A 24,968-nucleotide genomic window follows, 5' to 3' on the forward strand; every position below is an offset into this window, starting at 1 on the left:
AAAGACTGAGTGAAAGCTGACGTCTGCTATTTGATATACAAAATATACAGGTTTCAAAAAAAAAATAGAACTACTCAAGAATTCAGTCAGATATATTACCTATTGCAGGTTTATATTTCACAGTGACAGAAGAAGTTCAAAAGACTATTTGAGAAACTTTAAATTTGTTCTGACATCAAATCCTGCTTTCCAGGGAATTAAAAATTTGATGAATCTCTTGACTTGATTAATACCTTCAATCTTGCCACTATGGATTCTTTACAGAGAAAATCTGTATTTAATTCACTGGTTCAGGAGTTGGAAATACTAATGGACTAGAACAGTTTGGTAAAGTCAGAAAATGCAGCAAAGAAAGCCTTTTCTTTTCCCTCTCTTCAATTTCCATATCTAAAATGATTCCATAATGCTGATCTACAATGTTGTTTAAAGGTATAAGGATAAAGTCAGAAAGATGAAAGGCCAAGAAAGAATGAGGCTTGTAAAATGCTAAGATAATGAAAGGACTCAAAGTTAAGTGTAGAGCAACGAGTTTAAAGAATAGAGTCATTGCCTACTGACGGTGCAATCCTAGCAGATCGATAACAGAAAACTGGTCTACGCTAGTATTCTTGTATCTTCTCTATTAACAGGGTAGAGGCAAAACAACAATATATACTTTTTCAGGTTTCATCTTGAACCTGGGATTTTAGGTTAAAATTATCAATGGAATAAATAAAGAACAAAGGAGATACAACAAAGCACTAGTACATATAAAAAAAAAACTAAAGATTTGTATCTAAAAAACTACAGATTTTTATCAGAATGCAAATGGAGTCTGAGCAGAAAGTGTCATGGCTGCCAGGAAGCTAATGTGACTGCCTTTCATAATTTGAGTGCAGTGTTGGGAGGAAACAGGGCACTGCATGTCATACTTGCCAGACCACACCGGGAATGCTGCGCTCTTCGTTCCGGGGACACAATGTAAGAGGAATGTGAACAACGATGGGTGTATTGTGAGAAGGGAGACATGATGGTAAGAGGCCTGGAAAGTATCATAAAAATCTCTTAAAGAAACTAGAGCTAGCCTGACCAGGTGGTGGCGCAGTGAATGGAGCGTTGGACAGGGACACGGGGGACCCAGGTTCAATACCCTAAGGTCGCCGGCTTGAATGCAGGCTTATTGGGCTTGAGCACAAGCTTACAAACTTGGGCGGGGGATTACTAGCTTGAGTGTGGGATCATAGCGACCCATGGTCGCTGGCTTGAGCAAGGGGTCACTCTGTCTGCTGTAGCCCCCTGGTCAAGGCTACATATAAGAAAGCAATCAATGAACAACTAAGGTGTCGCAACGAAGAATTGATGCTTCTCATCTCTCTCCCTTCCTGTCTATCTGTCCCTATCTGTCCTTCTCTCTGTTACAGGAAAAAAATAAAGAAAAGAAACTAGAGCTGTTTGGTGTGGAAGAAGAATCTCTGGGGGGATGGCATTGTGAACAGCATGTTAAATGTCTTTCTGATTTGTACAGCTGGCGAGATGAATAGGCATTAGCCCCAAGGTGCAGAAGTAATGCATTTGCATTTAAGAGAATATTTTTAAACATTAAAAAGAACTTGAATTGTTTATCTTGTGCAATAGTGAGATTCCTAGAACTAGAAAGTATTGTAATGATGGTTATTATTATTATGTGGAGGGATTATAAATGAAATATCTGCAGTGAAGTAGGTCACTGGAGTATAGAATATCACAAAATCCAGATTTTATTATTTCTATCTATGAGTTTAAGGTGGCATTGTGAACAGATAATTATTTAGAAGGCATGGTTTAAAGTATGCTGCAAATGCTCTCCTCTCAAACAAAAGTCCTCATTATAAAAATCTATTCCATTAGATGTTTTAGCGCATTGGGTTTTACATACTTTTTGAGTATTCAAAAGTGACTTATTAAAATGTACATGTCCCCAGAGGAATAGTTGCATATGGGGATTTGTTATAGCTCATAGACAAAAAGACAAGAATGAGAAAGGCTACGAGAGTAAATAAGGTCTAAGTGGGCTCAAATCCCTAGAAAATAAAATCCTTGGCGGAAAAGAACTAACAGTATTTCTTCGAAGTTCTCCTAGAGAGCCAACAGATGGCTGAGGCTTTCCCTACTACAATACTTCCAAGAAGACATGGCCTGATTCTCCAAGGTGTCTATGTCACTGGAGCCTTGAGTAAGTACAGTTTCTGAAAAAAAGGTCACTAATGTGAAGCATGCAGTGGTTTTTTTTTTAACGTGAATAGTTTTTGCATAATAGGTGCCTATAGACATTTAGACAAATCACTAAATTTCAGAAGACTCAATTCATGTAAAGTTTCCTCAAAACCAAACTAGTTTTGCAAGTACAGCGTAACTTTTTTCACTAAATAAAATTAACTTTTGGGTGGGTTCTACTAACAACTATATGTTTTCACTTAATAATATCTGTTAGAGTTACATAGTGTCCAGATGAGGAATCAATGCAGTTTGGGCCAAGATTTTTTTCTTCTAAACATCATTATTGAGATTTCTTTGTCAATGATCCTGAATTAAACTTGTATTTTCTATTCTCCTGACTAGTTACTCCTCCTCCTTTGCTATGTTCTGTAATAACATACCATTCTTCCTACTGTTTGTTTATTTATTTATTTATGTATTTTTAGTATTTTTCTGAAGTGAGAAGGGGGGAGGCAGAGAGACAGGCTTCCACATGCGCCCAACCAGGATCCACCTGGCATGCCCACCAGGGGGCAATGCTCTGCCCATCTGGGGTGCTGCTCAATTGAAGCCATTCTAGCACCTGAGGCGAAGGCCATAGAGCAAGGGTCCCCAAACTACGGCCCGCGGGCCACATGCGGCCCCCTTACGCCATTTATCCAGCCCCCGCCGCATTTCCGGAAGGGGCACCTCTTTCATTGGTGGTCAGTGAGAGGAGCATAGTTCCCATTGAAATATTGGTCAGTTTGTTGATTTAAATTTACTTGTTCTTTACTTTAAATATTGTATTTGTTCCCGTTTTGCTTTTTTACTTTAAAATAAGATATGTGCAGTGTGCATAGGGATTTGTTCATAGTTTTTTTATAGTCCGGCCCTCCAACGGTCTGAGGGACAGTGAACTGGCCCCCTGTGTAAAAAGTTTGGGGACCCCTGCCATAGAGCCATCCTCAGTACCTGAGCCAACTTTGCTCCAATGGAGCCTTAGCTGTGGAAGAGGAATAGAGAGATAGAGAGAAAGGAGAGGGGGAAGGGTGGAGATGCAGATGGGCACTTTTCCTGTGTGCCCTGTCCAGGAATTGAACGCAGGACTTCCACACGCCAGGCTGATGGTCTTCTACTGAGCCAACCAGCCAAGGTCTCTTCCAACTGTTTAAAGTGAAACCTTATATTTTCTCTTCTATACCCCATGTCCAAAGAATTGCTGAGTTCTATCATGACAAGAAAGGGCTTCACATACCTCTTCTATTCTATTGCTATTACTTTAGCTAATGCACTAACTATGTTGTGTACTGCAATTTCTGATAATTAATATCTGTACTTCCAAACTCCTCAAGAAAGCTCTCTTACACACTGGGTACATGAGACTTTTCCCTAAAACCTACATTCTTACCAAGGAGCTCCCTAGCTCAAAACCTGCAGTGACTCACTATAAACTAACAAAAATAGGAAGCCTAAATATGGCACTGAAATCTTCTATTATGTGATCTTGATGTACTATTAGGCCTAGTTCCTAGTATACTCTTTATGATCATCATTTCCCAATTACTGTATTGTGCTGTCCATTATGTAAGAATACTTATGCCTTCTCACAGCTGAAATGGCCTTCTTCAAATTTTTCTACTATAATTTTATCCATTTTTTTTAAGGTCCAGGCTTAAAAATATTTTCCTCAAACAATCGTTCTTTCTCACTCTCCTCCTAACTCCTTCCCCCAACTAGGTTTAAATCAATGAACCAATAAGTCAATCAACCAATCAAGCTCCCTTTGTTTTTCTTTCCTTGGCCCTCTGTTGTCCCTTTGAGGATCCTGTCCCCTCCCCACTTACTGCATCATGCCTTACAGAACAGCTTAGTTTGATACATCACTTCTTCCCCATTTAAGGGTCAAGGATAGTTGTTTTATAAAGATTGCATTTGGTTGTAATTGTTCTGTAAATGTATTTTTGTTGATTGTATTTTGACTTGATTACAATCAATATTATATTTTGATGGTATTCTGATTATATTACATCACTAGGTAGATAAGGATTTTGTCTAGGGAAGTGCCTTTCAATCTCTCCTACACTCGGGGACAGGTAAAAAGAGAAGAATTATTTTGGGGACTGCTTAGGCAGAAGTCACCCTGAGCATAAGTGAATTCGACTAAGATCATTTTGTCTATAATCTTCACAGAACATCAGGGTGCTTAACTCTTTCGTGGACTGAAATTAAACTTCCGGCAATTAGAACACACTGGTCTAGGGGCATTACTTTAGCAGTTTGGAGCTGCATAGAGTCCTGTGTGTGTATGAATTGCTAGGGTCTACATTTGTTCACATTCTGCATGGGAATGGTAAGTGTGGAAACGTTTGCTTCCTGAAACAGTACAGCTCCTTCTTTCTTTTTTTTTTTTTTTTTTACGGGGACAGAGGGAGAGTCAGAGAGAGGGATAGACAGGGACAGGCAGACAGAAACAGAGAGAGATGAGAAGCATCAATTATTAGTTTTTCGTTGCGACACCTTAGTTGTTCATTGATTGCTTTCTCATATGTGCCTTGACTGTGGGCCTTCAACAGATGGAGTAACCCCTTGCTCAAGCCAGCAACCTTGGGTCCAAGCTGGTGAGCTTTGCTCAAACCAGATGAGCCCGCGCTCAAGCTGGTGACCTCGGGGTCTCGAACCTGGGTCCTCCGCATCCCAGTCCGACGCTCTATCCACTGCACCACCGCCTGGTCAGGCACAGGTCTTTCTTAGTACAGATAATATCACGTTGATTTTCTTTAGCTATCTATTTGTACATACACAATATGAAAGAAAATTTGCTAACGTAACTTCATTCTTGAGAAAGACACAGAAAATAATACTTATTTGCCGTCTGTTGTGTCAGAAGGTGACATCTGGAAACGTGGCTATAACCTTGCAACTACTATAACAGGACCAGGCCTTGGGCCTGGGCATTGCTGACACCAGGAAAGTTGAAAGCAGAAAGACAGAATGAATCAGGAAACTTAATGAAACTGTCACAGTGCTGGGGTCACACTACCGTGTGGCTTTTATTATGTGGAAGATACATTTTCCTTACTGTTTGAGCCACTCAAACAGGGGGTTTATCTTCTTGTAGCTACAGAGACCCTGACACATAGGACTTCACATCGGCATCAGCCATGGTGCTCAGAGGGCAGGCATTAATCATTGTGAGCGCTCCAAGGGAGAAGGACATTCTTTCTACTGACTACTTAAAAATCTGTGCTGTTTGCTGCCGGGCCCCAGCTCTATCATCCTCCCCCGTGGGCTGGCTGAGTTATAATCTCTTAAAATACACTGTACTTTTCCTTTTGTAACAGTTGTCAACTTATCAGTTTGCAATGATTAAGTTTTTCTTCTTTGCTAATTTAAAAGCTCTGTTGAGTGCAGTGACTGGATTAGCCAGGAAAATTCCTGTGTGTGCAGCGACCAGCACACAGCCGGCACACAGGTGCTGTGTGAGTGTCTGTCTGTGCAATGAGTATATGAGTAAACGAGTATATACGGATATCAGAAACATCTCCCCTGCTGTTTCCGTCGCTCCACATTCCCTTGCCCTGATCTGTTACCAATTCAGACCCCAAAATGTGAGCTAAGTCCTAAGTCCTGCGTCCAGAAGACGGGGAGGAGAAAGAAGGAAGGAAGCTCTCTTTACCTCTGCCTCTCTCTCAACAGGGAAGGAGAAAGAAGACAGTTCTCAGAGGCCACTTATAAAAGATTTCCAAAAGAAAAAAACAACAACAACTTACAATTGTCTCTTGTATTTGCATACTGGATCAAACTATTTTTATCCATGTCTGGAATCGCTCTTTTTAGAACCAGAATGGAGTTTAGGATTAATTCAGTATTACTGAGCTGAGCAAAGATTTATTGATCAACCATTCCAAGGCCCTCATTTTTCAGATAAGGAAACTGAGAGCTACGGACATCAAGATCAGTATCAGTCTTTCTTATTCTCTATGGCGCATGCAGATAGTTATATTCACTGGCAACAAAAAGGATATTTCCCTGGCAATCTCGTTCCCACGCGGTAATCAGTGTAGCTCTTGCTCGGATGAAAGTTGAAGATAAAAAGAAGATCAGCTCTCTCAAAGGCGATGATCTTGTTGGCTTCATGTTTTTCACTCACATAGGCCTTCAAGAATTAGGAGATATATGAGAATTAGTAACACCTAGGTGCTATCACAAGTAAATTATTTATAAAAAAAACAACTTGTTTTTGTCTTTGTGAATAGCTTTGTTAGTTATTAAGCCAAAAATGAAAATGGCAGCACATTATATTTTTTGAAAATGTTGTAATTTTCCCAAATTAAGCTCTAAGACAGTAACGGTCTCAAAAACTGTTTAAAGAATAGAATAACTTACCAGCCGTTGCCAACTTCAAACAAAGCACAGATGATCAGAGTTCTGGCTTACGTTTTAAGAAAAAACAGGGTAGCCACGGTATATATAAAGTGTTTGTTTATACATATTGGATTGACTTATAAGTACATTTTCTTTAAGATTTTAGTCTTCGATCCAGGTTAATGAAGTAAGATACACAAAAGTACTTTGCGAAATATAATGTAACATTACTATCCTGAGGCTGCTGCAGTTACGGTCATCTTTCAAAACTCTGCGTGACTGCATAACTTTGTCAGATTGGATGGCAACACAAAGTCCTTTACAATACCTATTTTCCTAAGAAAAGATAAGTTTTTTTTTTTAATTATTATTTTTTTATATTTATTCATTTTAGAGAAGATAGAGATAGAGAGAGAGAGAGAGAGAGAGAGAAGGGGGGAGGAGCAGGAAGCATCAACTCCCATATGTGCCTTGACCGGGCAAGCCCAGGGTTTTGAACCGGTGACTTCAGCGTTCCAGGTCAACACTTGATCCACTGCGCCACCACAGGTCAGGCAGAAAAGATAAGTTCTGAATAGAGATCCCATCTATACACTTTCTTGTATTATAGATCATGTGTCCCGGGGTCAGGTGCAAAGCCTTTTTCAACACCACTTTGCTCCATTCCCAGGCTTGCGAGGACTGATTTCTATGCACATCAGCAGCCCCACTCCTGGTAATTTAGAAATGGGAACTCAGGCTCTAGAGTAAACAGCACGCCTTTTGGTATTCAACATTGTTCCTGCCGAAAAGGAGCACCTTGTGCTCTCTCTTCGGGAAATAGCATTGCTAATAAACGTGAGTAGGGCGTCCATGTCACGTAGCCAATCTTACTAAATAGACAAGTACCTCTTTGTTCAACCATTTTTAAAAAAAATCATAGACACCAAAGTGAAAACACATCAACAAGCAATTTCAAACAGCACCAGTAAAAAGTTAATGGATTCTAAGTAACACATACTACATGCTAATTTTTGCAAGGGGGAAAAAAAAAGCCTGTATAAATTTGCACCTGTTAATTACATTTTTGAAAACTTATTGAAAACTGAGACTTTAATTCCAGAGGAGAGGCAAGCTCATGAAAAATACAAAACAGCATGCAGGAATAATAGCATCTATTGAAATGACAAGTTAGAGACCAGAAAAGGAAGGGAAAAAAAGGAATAAAGAAATCTACCTGTTGTCAAAGTAAGTCTTTTTATGACGGCATCATTATTTACATATATAAGAAAAAGTCAAAACAATTAAAATGTTTCAGCAGCAATTTCCAAAATGGATTCCATGCAGAGCTTTTGTCATTGATTTTAACCAATTTGAAATAAAAATGACTAAATTTAAACAACAACAACAAAATAAACAGGAAAGTAAGCAGGGCATTATGTTGAAGATTTTCATCCTTTATGGGAGAGACTTCAATAACATGTTTTGACAACCCGAAGTACCCTACAGGGCACTACACAATGAAGAACACAGCGCTGGCTGGAGCACCTGCATACGGAATTAAATCAATTGCCTTTCTGCATTTGTACAACGTTGGTGACTAAAACATAACGTTTAGAGCAAGAGCTTACCTGTGGAGCAGAAAGCCAACCGCATCTTTCTTCCAGCGTATTCATGTCCCTGTCAAAGTTATTCAGAAACTTGTAGCGAAGAAGGTCATCGTCGGTTAAATGAAACTGCCTTCTGGCATAATGGTAACTCTCATTATTTCCTTTCCGTGGGAAGTCCAACCATTCTGGATGCCCAAATTCGTTACCTGAATTAAAACAAAAACCAAAAAAACAAATATAAACTTTGCCTAGTAATGTTGGCATTTCTTACTAAGATAACTCGAATAATTGTATTGTTTTGAAGTCCTTATAATCAGTTTAGATTATGATTTAATAGAGCTGTGCCCTGGTTCAGAAACAGCATGTTCTAACACAAAGAGGACCGACCACATTGGGACTCCGAAGCCCAGGGGGCGGTTTTAGCCCGGACGTGTATTTCCATTTTTGAGAACAGGTATCCCTCTCATACTTATTTCATCTCTGAAATAATCTGTGAGTAATTTCTAAAATCTCTATTTCTCTAATCTCTGAAATCTCGAGAATGGTTTATAATTTCCAGCGGCTTTACTTGTACATTCTTTTTTGATTCTCAAGGAAAGTCTTTATCATCTCCATTTCACAGATGAGAAATCCAAAGCTCCAGTGGCTAAGGGGTGTCTTCCACCTAATACAGATGGTAAGTGAAAAAGCAACCCCTGAAATTCAGTTCTGCTGATTAAATCCAAAGTTCTTTCTACCTCACCACGTTAGGCACATCCGCTGGAAACTGCAGGTGCTACGGAAGCCCAAGCCATCACTCTCATTGTTCATGTTCTGCTTTAGATGTGCGTGCTTTCGCTAGAAGTGTATCTTTAATTTCCAGTGTGTGTGTGTGTGTGTGTGTGTGTGTGTGTGTGTGTGTGTAACTGGGACGCCTTTTGGGGAGTCCGTTTAAATATTATTTCTCGTTATAATGATGAAAACCAGAAACCCAGAGCACTTGCAGAATGAAATAAAATAACACATAGTAACCATTTTGATAATCAAATTTACAGTTTGTCATTGACTAGACTGGCTCCTCTTGTTTCCCCCAAGTTGGATTTCTCCTCTACGGCTTTTTTCCCACGAAAATGAAACACCACTTTCTAAAATTCATTCTCAGTTACCCCTTTGGCATTACAATCTTCTTAGACAAACTTCTCCTTTGAGTTAGAAAGTGCTGTAGCTGATACAAGTGTGTTCTACTTTAAAGAAACTAGTATATTAACATTCTAAAAATAAGAATTTGTACGCTAGCACGTAACGTGAAATAATTTATTTAGAGGTGCTTTGTATGGCAACCTCTGGGAAGAAACACTGTAATTTACAATTCACTTTCCAGGACCATAGTCATCAACCTAAAAATGACATCCAAACAAATATGTCTACAGCCGTTGCATAATAATTAGTGTCTACAAACACTTTGTGATATTTCAGTATCCGGTTTAAATATTGTATCTTATGATGTGGCCCGTTGCACGACGGAGGAGGGAACCAAGTGCACTCTTGAGCCTCTGTTTCCTTGAGCATCCCTTTGGTGACACAAGGAACTCCGTACACGGAGGAGTCCTGGGCGGGGCCAGAGCCCGATTCCGTGGGCCCGAGCTGTACCCATGGCATCGCCTTTTCCACCATCCATTCCAGCGGAAAAATGATGCACCTGCAGGATTTCAGTGAGGCACAGGCCTGCCAGATAACGGTGTCACTGCCAGTCTAGGGAGCACTACATGTCCATGTCCTAGCGGGATCTCCACTAGTGGAGAATAATATTAAGAGACCAGAGATTTTGTGTGGAAGGAAGGCTCCTGTTTCAGATTTTATTGGAGTGACGTCACGGAAATGGCGCCGTGAGAAGCGCGTCCGACAGCTCTCCCCTAAATCACAACAAATTTATCAACTAGAAACAGAAAAATTTATCCTCGGAGCATTCCGGAGTTCCACACAAACGGAAAGCAAAAGGACTGTTATCACTTGAATCTGAGAGACGAGGGTGTGGAGGAAGCTACCACAGCGACGCTCATTCAAGCCGCCAGGGAGTGCGCCTGCGTGCTATCAATAAGACTATCCTCAGATGCCGATAAGAAAGAGGAAATCGAATATTATGGATACAAAAGAAAGAGAGGTAACACAAATAGATGTGGAAAAATCTATGGAGAAAAGACTTAACATATTGGAAGCCTTGGAGCTAAATGACAGAGAATTTAAAATAGAAATCTTAAAAATACTCAGAGATATACAAGAAAACACAGAAAGGCAATATAGGGAGATCAGAAAACAACTCAATGAACACAAAGAATATATTACCAAGGAAATTGAAACTATAAAAACAAATCAAACAGAAATGAAAAACTCAATTCACGAGCTGAAAAACGAGGTAACAAGCTTAGCTAACAGAACAGCCCAGATTGAAGATAGGATTAGTGAAATAGAAGACAAACAACTTGAGGCACAACAGAGAGAAGAAGAAAGAGACTCAAAAATAATAAAAAATGAGAAAGCCCTACAGGAATTGTCTGACTCCATCAGAAAGAATAACATAAGAATAATAGGTATATCAGAGGGAGAAGAGAAAGAAAATGGAATGGAGAATATACTCAAACAAATAATAGACGAGAACTTCCCAAGCCTGTGGAAGGAACTAAAGCCTCAAATTCAAGAAGCAAACAGAACACCAAGTTTTCTTAACCCCAACAAACCCACTCCAAGGCACATCATAATAAAGATGACACAAAGCAATGACAGAAAAAATTCTCAAGGCAGCCAGGGAAAAGAAGAGTACAACATATAAAGGAAGGCCTATTAGATTATCATCAGATTTCTCAGCAGAAACTCTACAAGCTAGAAGAGAGTGGACCCCAATATTTAAAGCCCTGAAAGAAAGGAACTTTCAGCCAAGAATACTATACCCATCAAAGCTATCCTTCAAGTATGAAGGAGATATAAAAACATTCACAAATACAAAAAAGATGAGAGAATTTATCAACAGAAAGCCCCCACTCCAGGAAATACTAAGGGGGGTTTTCCAACCAGATTCAAAGAACAAAAGAAAACAACACCACAAGTAACAGCTCCACCAAGAACACAATAAAACCAAACTTAAACTGTGACAACAAAGGAAAAAAAGGGGGGAGAGGATGGAGATTAACAGTAGCAAAGGACGATGAAGTGCAGAAATACTTATAAGATAGGGTACTACAATGAATATGGTAGGTACCCTTTTCATTACTTAATGGTAACCACCCTTAAAAAAAACACCACAAAAACACTTGACTTAAAAAAGGTAGCAACAGAGGAAAGAAGTATGGAACACAAACAAACAAAAACAAATGATAGAAAAACAAAAGAGAAGAATCAAACTAGATACAAAACTAACAGAAAGCAATTTATAAAATGGCAGTAGGGAACCCACAAGTATTAATAATTACACTAAATGTAAATGGATTAAACTTACCAATAAAAAGACACAGAGTAGCAGAATGGATTAAAAAAGAAAATCCAACTATATGCTGCCTACAAGAAACACATCTAAGCAACAAGGATAAAAACAAATTCAAAGTGAAAGGCTGGAAAACAATACTCCAAGCAAACAACACCCAAAAAAAAGCAGGTGTAGCAATACTCATATCTAATAATGCTGACTACAAGACAGAAAAAGTACTCAGAGACAAAAATGGTCATTTCATAATGATTAAGGGGAAGTTGAATCAAGAAGACATAACAATCCTTAATATATATGCACCAAACCAAGGAGCACCAAAATATATAAGACAGCTACTTATTGACCTTAAAACAAAAACTAACAAAAATACAATCATACTTGGAGACCTCAATACACCGCTGACGGCTCTAGATCGGTCATCCAAACAGAGAATCAATAAAGATATAGTGGCCTTAAACGAAATACTACAACACCTGGATATGATAGACATCTACAGGACACTTCATCCCAAAGCGACAGAGTATACATTTTTCTCTAGTGTACATGGAACATTCTCAAGAATTGACCATATGTTGGGCCACAAAGACAATATCAGCAAATTTAGAAAAACTGAAATTGTACCAAGCATATTTTCTGATCATAAAGCCTTGAAACTAGAATTCAACTGCAAAAAAGAGGGGGAAAAACCCACAAAAATGTGGAAACTAAACAACATACTTCTAAAAAATGAATGGGTCAAAGAAGAAATAAGTGCAGAAATCAAAAGATATATACAGACAAATGAAAATGAAAATATGACATATCAGAATCTCTGGGACGCAGCAAAAGCAGTAATAAGAGGAAAGTTCATATCACTTCAGGCCTATATGAACAAACAAGAGAGAGCCAAAGTAAACCACTTAACTTCACACCTTAAGGAACTAGAAAAAGAAGAACAAAGACAACCCAAAACCAGCCGAAGAAAGGAGATAATAAAAATCAGAGCAGAAATAAATGAAATAGAGAACAGAAAAACTATAGAAAAAATCAATAAAACAAGGAGCTGGTTCTTTGAAAAGATCAACAAAATTGACAAACCCTTAGCAAGACTCACCAAGGAAAAAAGACACAGGACTCAAATAAATAAAATCCAAAATGAAAGAGGAGAGATCACCACAGACATCATAAAAATACAAAGAATTATTGTAGAATACTATGAAAAATTATATGCCACCAAATACAACAATCTAGAAGAAATGGATAAATTCCTAGAACAATACGACCTTCCTAGACTGAGTCATGAAGAAGCAGAAAGCCTAAACAGACCAATTAGCAGAGAGGAAATAGAAAAAACTATTAAAAACCTCCCAAAAATAAAAATCCAGGCCCAGACAGTTATACCAGAGAATTCTATCAAACATTCAAAGAAGATTTGGTTCCTATTCTACTCAAAGTCTTTCAAAAAATTGAAGAAGAAGCAATACTTCTAAACAAATTTTATGAAGCCAACATAATCCTCATACCAAAACCTGGCAAGGATGGCACAAAGAAAGAAAACTACAGACCAATATCTCTAATGAATACAGATGCTAAAATACTAAACAAAATACTGGCAAACCGAATACAACAACATATTAAAAAAATAATACATCATGATCAAGTGGGATTCATCCCAGAATCTCAAGGATGGTTCAACATACGCAAAACGGTTAATGTAATACACCATATCAACAAAACAAAGAACAAAAACCACATGATCTTATCAATAGATGCAGAAAAGGCTTTTGATAAAATACAACACAATTTTATGTTTAAGACTCTCAACAAAATGGGTATAGAAGGAAAATATCTCAACATGATAAAGGCCATATATGATAAACCATCAGCCAACATCCTATTAAACGGCATAAAACTGAGGACTTTCTATCTTAAATCAGGAACAAGACAGGGTTGTCCACTCTCTCCACTCTTATTCAACGTGGTGCTAGAAGTTCTGGCCAGAGCAATCAGACAAGACAAAGAAATAAAAGGCATCCATATCGGAAAAGAAGAAGTAAAGCTATCACTTTTTGCTGATGATATGATCCTATACATCGAAAACCCGAAGGACTCCACAAAAAGATTATTAGAAACAATAAACCAATACAGTAAGGTCGCAGGATACAAAATTAACATACAAAAGTCCATAGCCTTTCTATATGCCAACAATGAAATATTAGAAAACGAACTCAAAAAAATAATCCCCTTCACGATTGCAACAAAAAAAATAAAATACCTAGGAATAAACATAACAAAGAACGTAAAGGACCTATATAATGAAAATTACAAAGCATTGTTAAGGGAAATCGAAAAAGATACAATGAGATGGAAAAATATTCCTTGTTCCTGGATAGGAAGAATAAATATAATCAAAATGGCCATATTACCCAAAGCAATATACAAATTTAATGCAATTCCCATCAAAATCCCTATGAGATTTTTTAAAGAAATGGAACAAAAAATCATCAGATTTATATGGAACTATAAAAAACCCCGAATAGCCAAAAGAATCCTAAGGAAAAAGAATGAAGCTGGGGGCATTACAATACCTGACTTTAAACTATATTATAGGGCCACGATAATCAAAACAGCATGGTATTGGCAAAAAAATAGACACTCAGACCAATGGAACAGAATAGAAAGCCCAGAAATAAAACCACATATATATGGTCAAATAATCTTTGATAAAGGGGCCAACAACACACAATGGAGAAAAGAAAGCCTCTTCAACAAATGGTGTTGGGAAAACTGGAAAGCCACATGCAAAAGAATGAAACTCGACTACAGCCTGTCCCTGTGTACTAAAATTAATTCAAAATGGATCAAAGACCTAAATATAAGACCTGAAACAATAAAGTACATAGAAGAAGACATAGGTACTAAAATCATGGACCTGGGTTTTAAAGAACATTTTATGAACTTGACTCCAATGGCAAGAGAAGTGAAGGCAAAGATAAATGAATGGGACTACATCAGAATTAAAAGTTTTTGCTCAGCAAGAGAAACTGATATCAAAATAAACAGACAGCCAACTATATGGGAACTGATATTTTCAAACGACAGCTCAGATAAGGGCCTAATATCCAAAATTTACAAAGAACTCATAAAACTCAACTACAAACAAACAAACAATCCAATAAAAAAATGGGAAGAGGACATGAACAGACACTTCTCCCAGGAAGAGATACAAATGGCCAACAGATATATGAAAAGATGCTCAGCTTCATTAGTTATTAGAGAAATGCAAATCAAAACTACAATGAGATACCACCTCACTCCTGTTAGATTAGCTATTATCAACAAGACGGGTAATAGCAAATGTTGGAGAGGCTGTGGAGAAAAAGGAACCCTCATTCACTGTTGGTGGGACTGTAAAGTAGTACAACCATTATGGAGGAAAGTATGGTGGTTCCTCAAAAAACTGCAAATAGAACTACCTTATGACCCAGCAATCCCTCTACTGGGTATATACCCCAAAACCTCAGAAACATTGATACGTGAAGACACATGTAGCCCCATGTTCATTGCAGCACTGTTCACAGTGGCCAAGACATAGAAACAACCAAAAAGCCCTTCAATATAAGACTGGATAAAGAAGATGTGGCACATATACACTATGGAATACTACTCAGCCATAAGAAATGATGACATCAGATCATTTACAGCAAAATGGTGGGATCTTGATAACATTATAAGGAGTGAAATAAGCAAATCAGAAAAAAACAAGAACTACATGATTCCATACATTGGTGGAACATAAAAATGAGACTAAGAGACATGGACAAGAGTGTGGTGGTTACCAAGGGTGGGGGGGGGAGGGAGGACATGGGAGGGAGGGAGGGAGAGAGTTAGGGGGAGGGGGAGGGGCACAGAGAACTAGATAGAGGGTGACGGAGGACAATCTGACTTTGGGCAAGGGGTGTGCAACATAATTTGATGACAAAATAACCTAGACATGTTTTCTTTGAATATATGTACCCTGATTTATTAATGTCATCCCATTACCATTAATAAAAATTTATTTAAAAAAAAAAAAAAAAAAAAAAAAAAGAGACCAGAAATGCCACGAGGTAAGTACAGTAGCCTACAAACCGGATCCAGGCTCTCTGTAGCCAGAATCCTTTTAGTTTACTCTGGCCACGGGTCTCTGAGGTCGCTCAGAAATGAACAGGCAGCCCCTGTAGTCACTTAGGGGAGAGACTGCGCCCTCACTGCCATGCTGGTTATCTCAGTAGAGGCGCAGTAACTACTGATGTCTGCTTATGATGCCCCAGGCACACGCAATGCTCGTGAACCATCGCTTTCCATCTTCAACAACCTGGAGGCAGGCACCACTGTTACACAGGCAGGAAAACTGAGGCGCAGAGAATTATTCAGTAGTGGGGCCTAGGGGCCCAGGCAGTCTGGTTTTGGCACCCTGACTCTTCGTGAGGAGCCCGGTTTAACCATAAAACGGGGTTTGTGGGGAGAAGAAAGGGCGGTACAGACAAGAGGAGGACAGATGAAAACAGCTTCCTGAAATTCGCACCTTACACTGTAGGCAGTGTGGCCCCAAGGCGGTTTCTTGAGCAGGGGAATGAGAAGCTCAAATGCGTCTATCATGAAAACCTCCCTGGTGCGGTGTGGAAAGACACTGCTGGGTGAGGAGGGTCGGACGGTACGCAGTCTACCCCGACTCCCAGGCTTAGGGAGTGGAGGACAACGCGCGCTGAGAATGGGGGACGGTGATGCAAATGGCATTTCTGAGGCAGAAACAACAGGATTTGAGGCCTGCCTGCTGAGCGGGTTTCCGAGGAGAAGTGGAGTTCTGAGGAAAGGGGGAGTCTGAATGCAGCTTTGACGTTTCAAGCTCAGTAGACTGAACGTGACAGCACTGACTGGACGAAGGGGAAATGATGACCGGGGCTGTGCGTGGGGAGAAGGGAACGAGTTCGCTCTTTGGCATGCTAAATTTAAGAGCGAAGAATACACAGGCATCCGTGGATTTAGGATAACACTGATAAAACATAAGGCTCTGAAACTCAGGAAAGACTTGGGTTTGAGAAGCAAGAGTCATTGGTAAGGCCTCAATAGACAACAGGAGGCACAGTCCCGGGAGGAGACAGGGCCACGGGCAGCAGCCCAAGGAATGCAGCAGAAAGTAGGCAGATTCGAAAAGAGAGAGGAACAAGGGTCGCAGAGGAAGAACAGAGAAAACACAAAAGGCTAAAAGGAGTTCCAATGGCGGTGGTCAGTTAAATGCTACCAAAAAAAGAAAAGAAAAAAAAACAAGCAATTGTGATACCATCCCTAGGAATAAGACAGTGTAGCGATGTGCTTCGCAATCAATTAGTATGCTCCGGAGGAAACAGAAACACCTAGAGCGCTTGTTAAAAATATTCATGCTCTGGTGATTCCGATTCGCCACCTTTGGGGTGAGTCCTGGGCACGCATATCCATTTTCATCAGCCTCCCTGTAATATTCTGGAAGTAGGAGGCTAAAGGCCACAGCCCGAAGAATAACAGCAGAGAGAGTTATGTCTAAATAAATGACAGTTTTACAACACGAACAGAGTTCCAAGTTGGAGAAATGGGTTTTATTTCCAGCGCAGACCCTTCTGAGTGACGTGAATTTAGGCAGTTTTATGTCCCCAGCGGGCAGCTTCCTCCCCTATAAATTGGATAATAGGTTTCATGAAAGCCCTTTTAAGATTCACGTGAAGTGAGTGAGGTACTTGGAACTGGGTCTGGCAGTTAGAAGCTGTTTAGGTGTGGCAGCCTGCCTGCCCCACACTTCCACTCATTACTGATGCGTGCCGGGAAAGAACGTGTGACAGCAATAGGTAAGAGTTCTGGTGAAGCCAACATGCCTAGCCCCCATCATTCTGAGAAAGAAACTGGCCAGCCCTGCTTGGCGAGAGACATGCACACAACCAGGCGAAATTCGAAAGGCAGGATTTCTTCACTTAGATTTCAGTATACGTTATTCTATTCCTTAAAGTTCAAAATTTCTATACTGATGCATTTATTCATATGTTTAATAATACAACCAATTTTACTGAGCTAAGTATTAATGTCTTTTGAGTTATCTGCTATTTTAGATCTCAAAAGTCAGAATTAAAAGCGATAATTTTGGTGTAAGACACCCGACGGATAGGATAAGTCAGGTTGCTATGTGAGGTATCCCCTCTCCACTTTCTTTCTTCATTATTCCTACATGCTCATTCGCCCTGCAAAACCTCTGAACAAGCTCTCCGGGGTTGTATAGACTATGATATAGCCTGTATTATATTTTTATGTAAATATATAGAACATATATACTATATAGAGCATATATACAACATATATGTAGTATAATTGTATGCATATTATTTATGTAGTATGTAATAGTACATACACATGTACATTTATTTAGTATATTAAGTATATATGTAGATATGTGCTATATATAGATTAGACAAAATATAGTATATATTGTATAGTGCACATTTTATTATATTCCACACTTAAAATAAGCATTGCAAGCAATTTCTAAAAGTAGAGATCTGTGCTGGATGGAACAGATGACTGGCTCTTAAGGACCTCCTCATCTCCTAATAATTTTTCTCAGCATTCTTTTTCTTTCATTTTAATTTATTGTATTTACATGGATTCTAGTACTCCCCTGCATGCATTCCCCCTCCCTCGTGTTCCCCACACATTCTCCTTTCCCACTTCCCCACAACGCCCCCCCTTCCTTCCAGGATTTGCTTTTCTGCTCTGTATAACGCTGTGTTATATAGATATATAATTTCACCAATCTCTTTCCCTTTTCTGATTCCTTCCTATCATGCCCTTTCCCTCTGTCCGCTTTCCCTCTGGTCCCTTTGATCCCGCCTCTGTCTCTATTCCATTTCTCAGTTCATATTGTTCATTAGATTCCTCAAATGAGTGAGGCCATATGATATTTTTCTTTCTCTGCCTATCTATCTATCTATCCATCTATCCATCATCTTCATACCTACCTATCTATTTACCTAACTACGACCTGTTTTGAAGAAAGGAAGATTTATATTATATGCTATTTTGAATTTTAATTTATTTCTAATGTCAATAAGTAAACATCTCCATAATGGTATTTCATTATGTGCATATAATGCAATTTTATTTAATCACTCACCTTGTGCTGATCACTTTGATTTTTCTAATATTTTAGTATTATAAAAATGACCAGTCCATAAACATCTCACACTAGTCTGATATTTCCTTAACATAAACTGAGTAAGTAAAATAACTGTTCAAAAGGTAAACAACATGGTACATACATGCAATGGAATACTACTCGACCATAAACAATAATCTTAACATTTGCAACAGCATGGGTGGACCTGGAGGATATTGTGCTAAGTGAAATAAGTCACTCAGAGAAAGACAAGTATCACATGATTTCACTTCTATGTGCAATCCAAAGAACAAAACAAATATACAAACAAAACGAAAACAGATTCATAGATACAGAGAACAAACTGATGACTGCCAGAAGGGAGGGGAATTAGAAACTGAATAAAGAGATGAAGAGATTAAGAAGGACAGATTGAAAGTTACAAACCCGTAATGGGATGTAAAGAACAGCATAGGAAATACATGTAACATAACTATGCACGGTGCCAGGTGGGCACTGGAATTATCAGGGGGACACTTTATACAGTGTATGACTGTCTAACCACAACGCCATACGCTTGACACCACTATAAAACAATAATATTAAATGTAAACTACGATTGAAAAACTTAAAACAAAAAGGAAAATAGCAGACATGATTCTAAGAAAAAAACATTTCCCAGTTATGAAGACGAAGGCACAAGCTAGGACGCTTTAACTGAAACTGCTGTACAAAAGACACAAATTATTTTCCTCAATGTGTATGTTTGTGATACTATATACTTAAACGTATTTTTCATTGTTTATATTTAAGATTTCATTTTAATGCCCTCCAAGGTATGTCAAATGTAAACATTCATTTATCTTTCCAATAACATCTAGAAATTATTAACTGTTAAGAAAAAATTATATTGCATGAAGTCAAATTAAGTACTTGGAAAATATAAGAAAAAGATGAAAGCAGGAAAAATGTTTGGTATCATAATCCAATTTAGGATTTTGTATGTATTTTAAATTGTACTTCATTACCCTTTACAAGCATAAAGACACTACTTTAGAGCATTCCAATAAGCATACTTCTATAAAATGCAATATAAAATTGAATTTCTAAGTTAGAAAAAAGAACTATTAAAATTTTTCAAGACATGATGACGACCCTATTCTATTCGAAAATCATTTTATTAATCTCTATCAAAGGCCAATTTAGATTTTTCTGTAAAACTTCTGTTGGAGAGCCTTCTTTTTAAACTGAAATATAGGAAGTTGCATACAACAAAGACATAGGTAAAAAAAAAGTTACGTTAGTGACTGCAGACAACATTCTTCAGAGTGGTTTTCGAATGTTATCTCTGTTGTAAATGAGCTGACAAGGGGCAAATTAACTTTAATGTAGACAAACGCAACATTAAATTTCATACGTGGTTCAGAACTGTAAACACAAGCAGAGAATAAATGGAAGCAAATCACAGAAAGACTTTCAGAGTGACCTTGAAATAATAGTGAGCCAGTCTCAGATTGAACAGTGGAAACTGGGAAATGCCTGTTAGTTATCTCACACTAGCTCACAGCTCACCAACCTAATGAAGAAAAATACTATCATTAAAACAAGTTAAGAATGTTCTTCTCGGCTGTGGTCTACAAATTACTTAGGGAATGTGGCAGCACTTGAGATAGTGCAGTGAAATAGGGCCACCCAAACAAGCTCGCCACCCAGGGCTGCCGTATATAAAGATGGATAAGAAACCTAAATTTATTTGGGTGATAGCAAAGAAGGTAATTGATTTGTTTCAGTACAAACAACTTGATGAAATAGTAAGCACACGATCCGAATCAGTATTTCATTGAACCACATAAAACTATATATATGTGCCTATATATTTCTGAATTGTGTATAAATATGTATCATGTATGCATGCATGCATAATATATGTAAATATTTCTCAATGAATACAACTTGCGGTTCACGCATTCCCAGCAATTCCCTGATATTTTATGCAAAATGCCGTACGTATGTTAATCTGTGCATTATTCTGAGGAGAAAGGTTTTCTTCGGATTTGCCAGGCATCTGAGCCATAAAAAGGGTAAGAACCACTCACTGTATTAGAGTATTAGGAACTAAAAGAAGGGGACACAAGTGAGAACTTCTAAGCTGTATGAGAAAGAAAAAAAATGGTAGGAGCCTGAATTGAGGAGACATTTTTTAAAACCGTTGGCTGGTTTATTCAATAGATAAGAAGCTTAGAAAGTCACATTTAGACTAACTCTAGCACACCATGGCAAGGAATGTGACACTTGAGAACAATACTTTCAAGTCCAAAATATGCATTACACGTAACCTGGCACTAACCAGCAAGCATGATCTTTCTGCTCATTAAATTACGATTGTGATCACTAATGTAACACATAGAATGTTACTCATTTCAAAAAGAGGGAGGATAGTAATCTTTTGAGCTGTCACTTGGGATGTTTTGTGTACAAATTCACAGCTCATACTGTGATTCACTGCATTCAGTATAGTAACAGAAGGGTGCTTCCAGACATGAGAAGGCTAAAAGCTTTGGCTAAACAACTTTAAAACAGGGAAGCATGTGACTAACATCGTTATAGTTAATTAATGATTCTAGAAAATTCTACCAAGTTCCTTCCCTCCCTTTCCATTTCCTCTGTAAATAGCACCATTCATGTCTGGTTAATTGTGAAAATCCTCTAAGCACAAAATTCCTACTGGGATTTCTCTTCCTGTAATTAAATTTTTGTGGTTTGATGTAAAGGTCCAACCTATAAATTGACAAGAAGCCAGCTGGTACTGCGATGAAATTTGAGACAGTCCAACTAATGAACACAGCCTCCTCTCTGCTAAGCTGAACATTTTGATTAGTGGGTTTCTGGGTTTTGTTTCTCTAAACTGTAACACATACTAATTTTACCTAGGAATTAATTAAAGTCTGCCACAGCTCCCATGCTGTGGATGTTATGTAACTCTTTGTGGACACCAAGTTTATGTATATATGAGAATAAGGTTCAATCCTGATGAGAATATAAAAAAAATTTAGCTCCTACCCTTTATAAATGTACTGAAGACTAACTCTTAAAAAAAAACAGTATATATTTTAAAATCAAAGGCTTTATAGACTTCCTCAGGTTCATCAGTGAGTATTCAACTCACCAAAATGTGGGGCGTATCATAATATATATATATATATTTTTAAAATGGCCCGTTATCTCCCTATTTCGAAAAATAGAATTGCTGCTCAGCCTCCCATCCCATGTTTGATGTTGATCAATATGGCTCTGCGCAAGGGCCATAACTCATATGAGTTTGTTTTTTCCCATTTTTTCTCAGCATACTCCAGTGCACTATACCAAGACAGGGATTTGTTAAGTATTTGTTAAGGCTAGGTATTTCCCTGTACAACTATTAAAGGTATGATTTCATCCCTTTTGAGGCACAGACACAGAAGACAAGATCAAATCTGTAAGATGACAGAGGCTGGCGTACTAGCGAGGCAGGCAAAAGAGAGCTCAGCAGCTGCGGGGCTGAGCCGTGACACCCAGAAGACACAGCAGCAGTAAACGCTCTGACATCGCCCTTGTAATGTTATTTCTGATAGCTCTCCCTTAAAAAGGGAAGCCAAAGAAAAAATAAACAAATGAGACCACATTAAACTATAAATGTTTGCACAGCAAAGGAAACAATTAACAAAACAGAAAGACAATGTACTGAATGGGACAACATATTCGCTAATGATACATCCTATAAGGGGTTACTATCCAAAATTTATTTAAAACCTTATACAACTCAATAGCAAAAATACACCCCCCCAAAATCCAATTAAAAATGGGCAGAGGATGTGAATGGACACGTCTCCAAAAAGAACATACAGAGGGCCAATGGACATGAAATGCTCTTCAATATCACTAACCATCAGAGCAATGCAAATTAGAACTGCAATGAGATATCACCTCATACCTCTCAAAATGGCTAAAATCAATAAATCAACGAACAATAACTGTTGGCAAAAATGTGGGGAAAAGGAAACATTTGTGTACATTTGGTGGGTCTGCAAATTTGTGAAACCATTATAGAAAACAATATGGAAGTTCCTCAAAGAATTAAACATTAAACTACATTATGATCCAGCCATTGCACTCCTGGGTATAGATTCGAAGAAATTCAAAACACTAACTCCAAAAGATATATACACCTCTATGTTCACTGAAGCTTTATTTTAATAGCCGAAGTACGGAGGCCACCCCAGTGCCCATAATGGACGAGTAGATAAAAGAGATGTACATAGATAATGAAATATTATTCAGTCATGAAAAGAATGAAATCTTACCATTGGAGACAACATGGATGGACCTAGACAGTATCATGCTAAGTAAAATAAGTTATAGAAAGATGAATATCGTGTGATTTCACTTACATATGGAATCTCAAAAACAAAATAAATGAACAAATAAAACAGAAAGACTCATAATACAGAGAAAAACTGAGGGTTCAAATGGAAGGGTTACTGTGGAACTGGGGTGAAATGTGCACAGATGAAAAAGTACAAATTGGTAGTCACAAGATAGTCCCAGGGACCCACAGCACAGCATAGGGAAATATAGTTAATAATACTGTAATAACTATGTATGGAGCCAGGTGTGTCACTGAATTATAAGGGCAATCATTCTGTAAAGTATATGACTGTCTAACCGCTGTGCTGTACACCTGAAACTAATACAAAATAATATTAAATGTCAGCTTTAATTGAAAAATAGAAAAATAAAATAAATATAGTCTTACAGTCTCCATGCTGTGGGTTTCAGGTTAACTATTTGTGGATAGCAAGTGGATCTTTTTCCAGCCCCCTCAGGGCACAATGTCTGCGCCAGGGCGCAGACAGACCACAGAAGCCCTCGTTGTTATTGTTCTCGTAGTAACTTTAACTGGTAACCGTCCAATACCCACCAATGTAGAAGTATGTGTCCATCCACTCTACTTCTTATCGGGTCTCAGAGATCCCCCTAATCTACCACCAATGGACTCCACGAAACCCCTCACATCTGCTGTGATTCTGATGTATAAAGTAAGTGCTAACACTGCCATTTCCTGAAGCATTGTTTCAGTATGTTGAGATTTTGCTTCCTGGCAATTGTCAGTTTGACTCAAATAAAACTCATAAAAATTCTGTACAGGTTTGGATGCTTTTTATACCAACATTTACTTAAAGAAAATTACCCTGGCTGACATTCCACAGTTATGTCACTATAGATGCAAAAAAGACAAGAGGCGGCCTCAGTTAAGGTCAAGACAGACCTTTGTCAGGGAAGATACAGGCCTAGGACATGACTGCCCATCATGCCTCGCTTTTAGTTGGAAAGTCTTCATTTCAGACCACACCATGTGGTTATTTTACATCTCTGATTTGTAAGGCCCAACACACAGGCCGCTTCTGAGCTTTTCAGCTTTAGTATATGACCCTTTTTTTCATCTACAATATTATTTTCTTAAAATTGAGAGAAACAGTAATAGACTTTTGTCATTTTTTTCTGAAACTCTTTTGATGCTGCTTGAAGCAGGGGACTCAAGAGAGAAAGAAAAGGTTTTTATTTTGTCTTATCTTTATGTTTTTATTTATTTTCATTTATTTCCAAAGTTAGAAGCAGGGAGGGAGGCAGGCAGTCAGATAGACTCCCGCATGCACCTGACCGAGATCCACCCAGCATGCCCACCAGGGGGCAATGCTCTGCCCATCTGGGGCGATGCTCCGTTGTTGCCAAACCCATTCTAGTGCCTGAGGTGGAGGCCATGGAGCCATCCTCAGTGCCTGAGCCAACTTTGCCCCAATGGAGCCTTGGCTGGAGGAGGGGAATAGAGAGACAGAGAGGAAGGAGAAGGGGAAGGGTGAAGAAAAAGATGGCACTTCTCCTGTGTGCCCTGACTGGGAATTGAACCCGGGACTTCCACATGCCAGCCTGACACTTTACAGCTGAGCCAAATGGCCAGGGGGGAAGAAAGTTTTGTATACCAATAGGGCACCAACTCAAAGACTGCACACCTATTCAAGTGGTAGAATACAAGCCAGGAAAATGGACACACTAAGACAAAGAATATATTGGCTGATTATAAAACAGTATACATGTGGGTTTGTGGTTATTCTCACATTAGGCTTAGACTCAAAAGTTTATGAGTGGAGTCAGATTGTGCTGTTTTTTTCCTTAAAATTTTCCTAGA

General features: G+C 38.6%; 1 protein-coding gene across 1 annotated transcript in view; it reads right to left on the reverse strand.

Annotated features, from left to right (window-relative positions):
• The window catches only part of GBE1 (1,4-alpha-glucan branching enzyme 1), a 316,473-nt gene that overhangs the window by 29,812 nt on the left and 261,693 nt on the right, over window positions 1-24,968 (reverse strand). Inside the window, exons 13-14 of the mRNA XM_066241074.1 lie at window positions 8,172-8,356; window positions 6,222-6,352 (exon numbers count right to left, since the gene is read on the reverse strand). Coding sequence (XP_066097171.1) covers window positions 6,222-6,352; window positions 8,172-8,356 — 316 coding nt within the window. The remainder of the gene's footprint in view (window positions 1-6,221; window positions 6,353-8,171; window positions 8,357-24,968) is intronic.

This window comes from Saccopteryx bilineata, chromosome 8 (genome assembly GCF_036850765.1).
Source record: "Saccopteryx bilineata isolate mSacBil1 chromosome 8, mSacBil1_pri_phased_curated, whole genome shotgun sequence".
Taxonomy (NCBI): Eukaryota; Metazoa; Chordata; class Mammalia; order Chiroptera; family Emballonuridae; genus Saccopteryx; species Saccopteryx bilineata.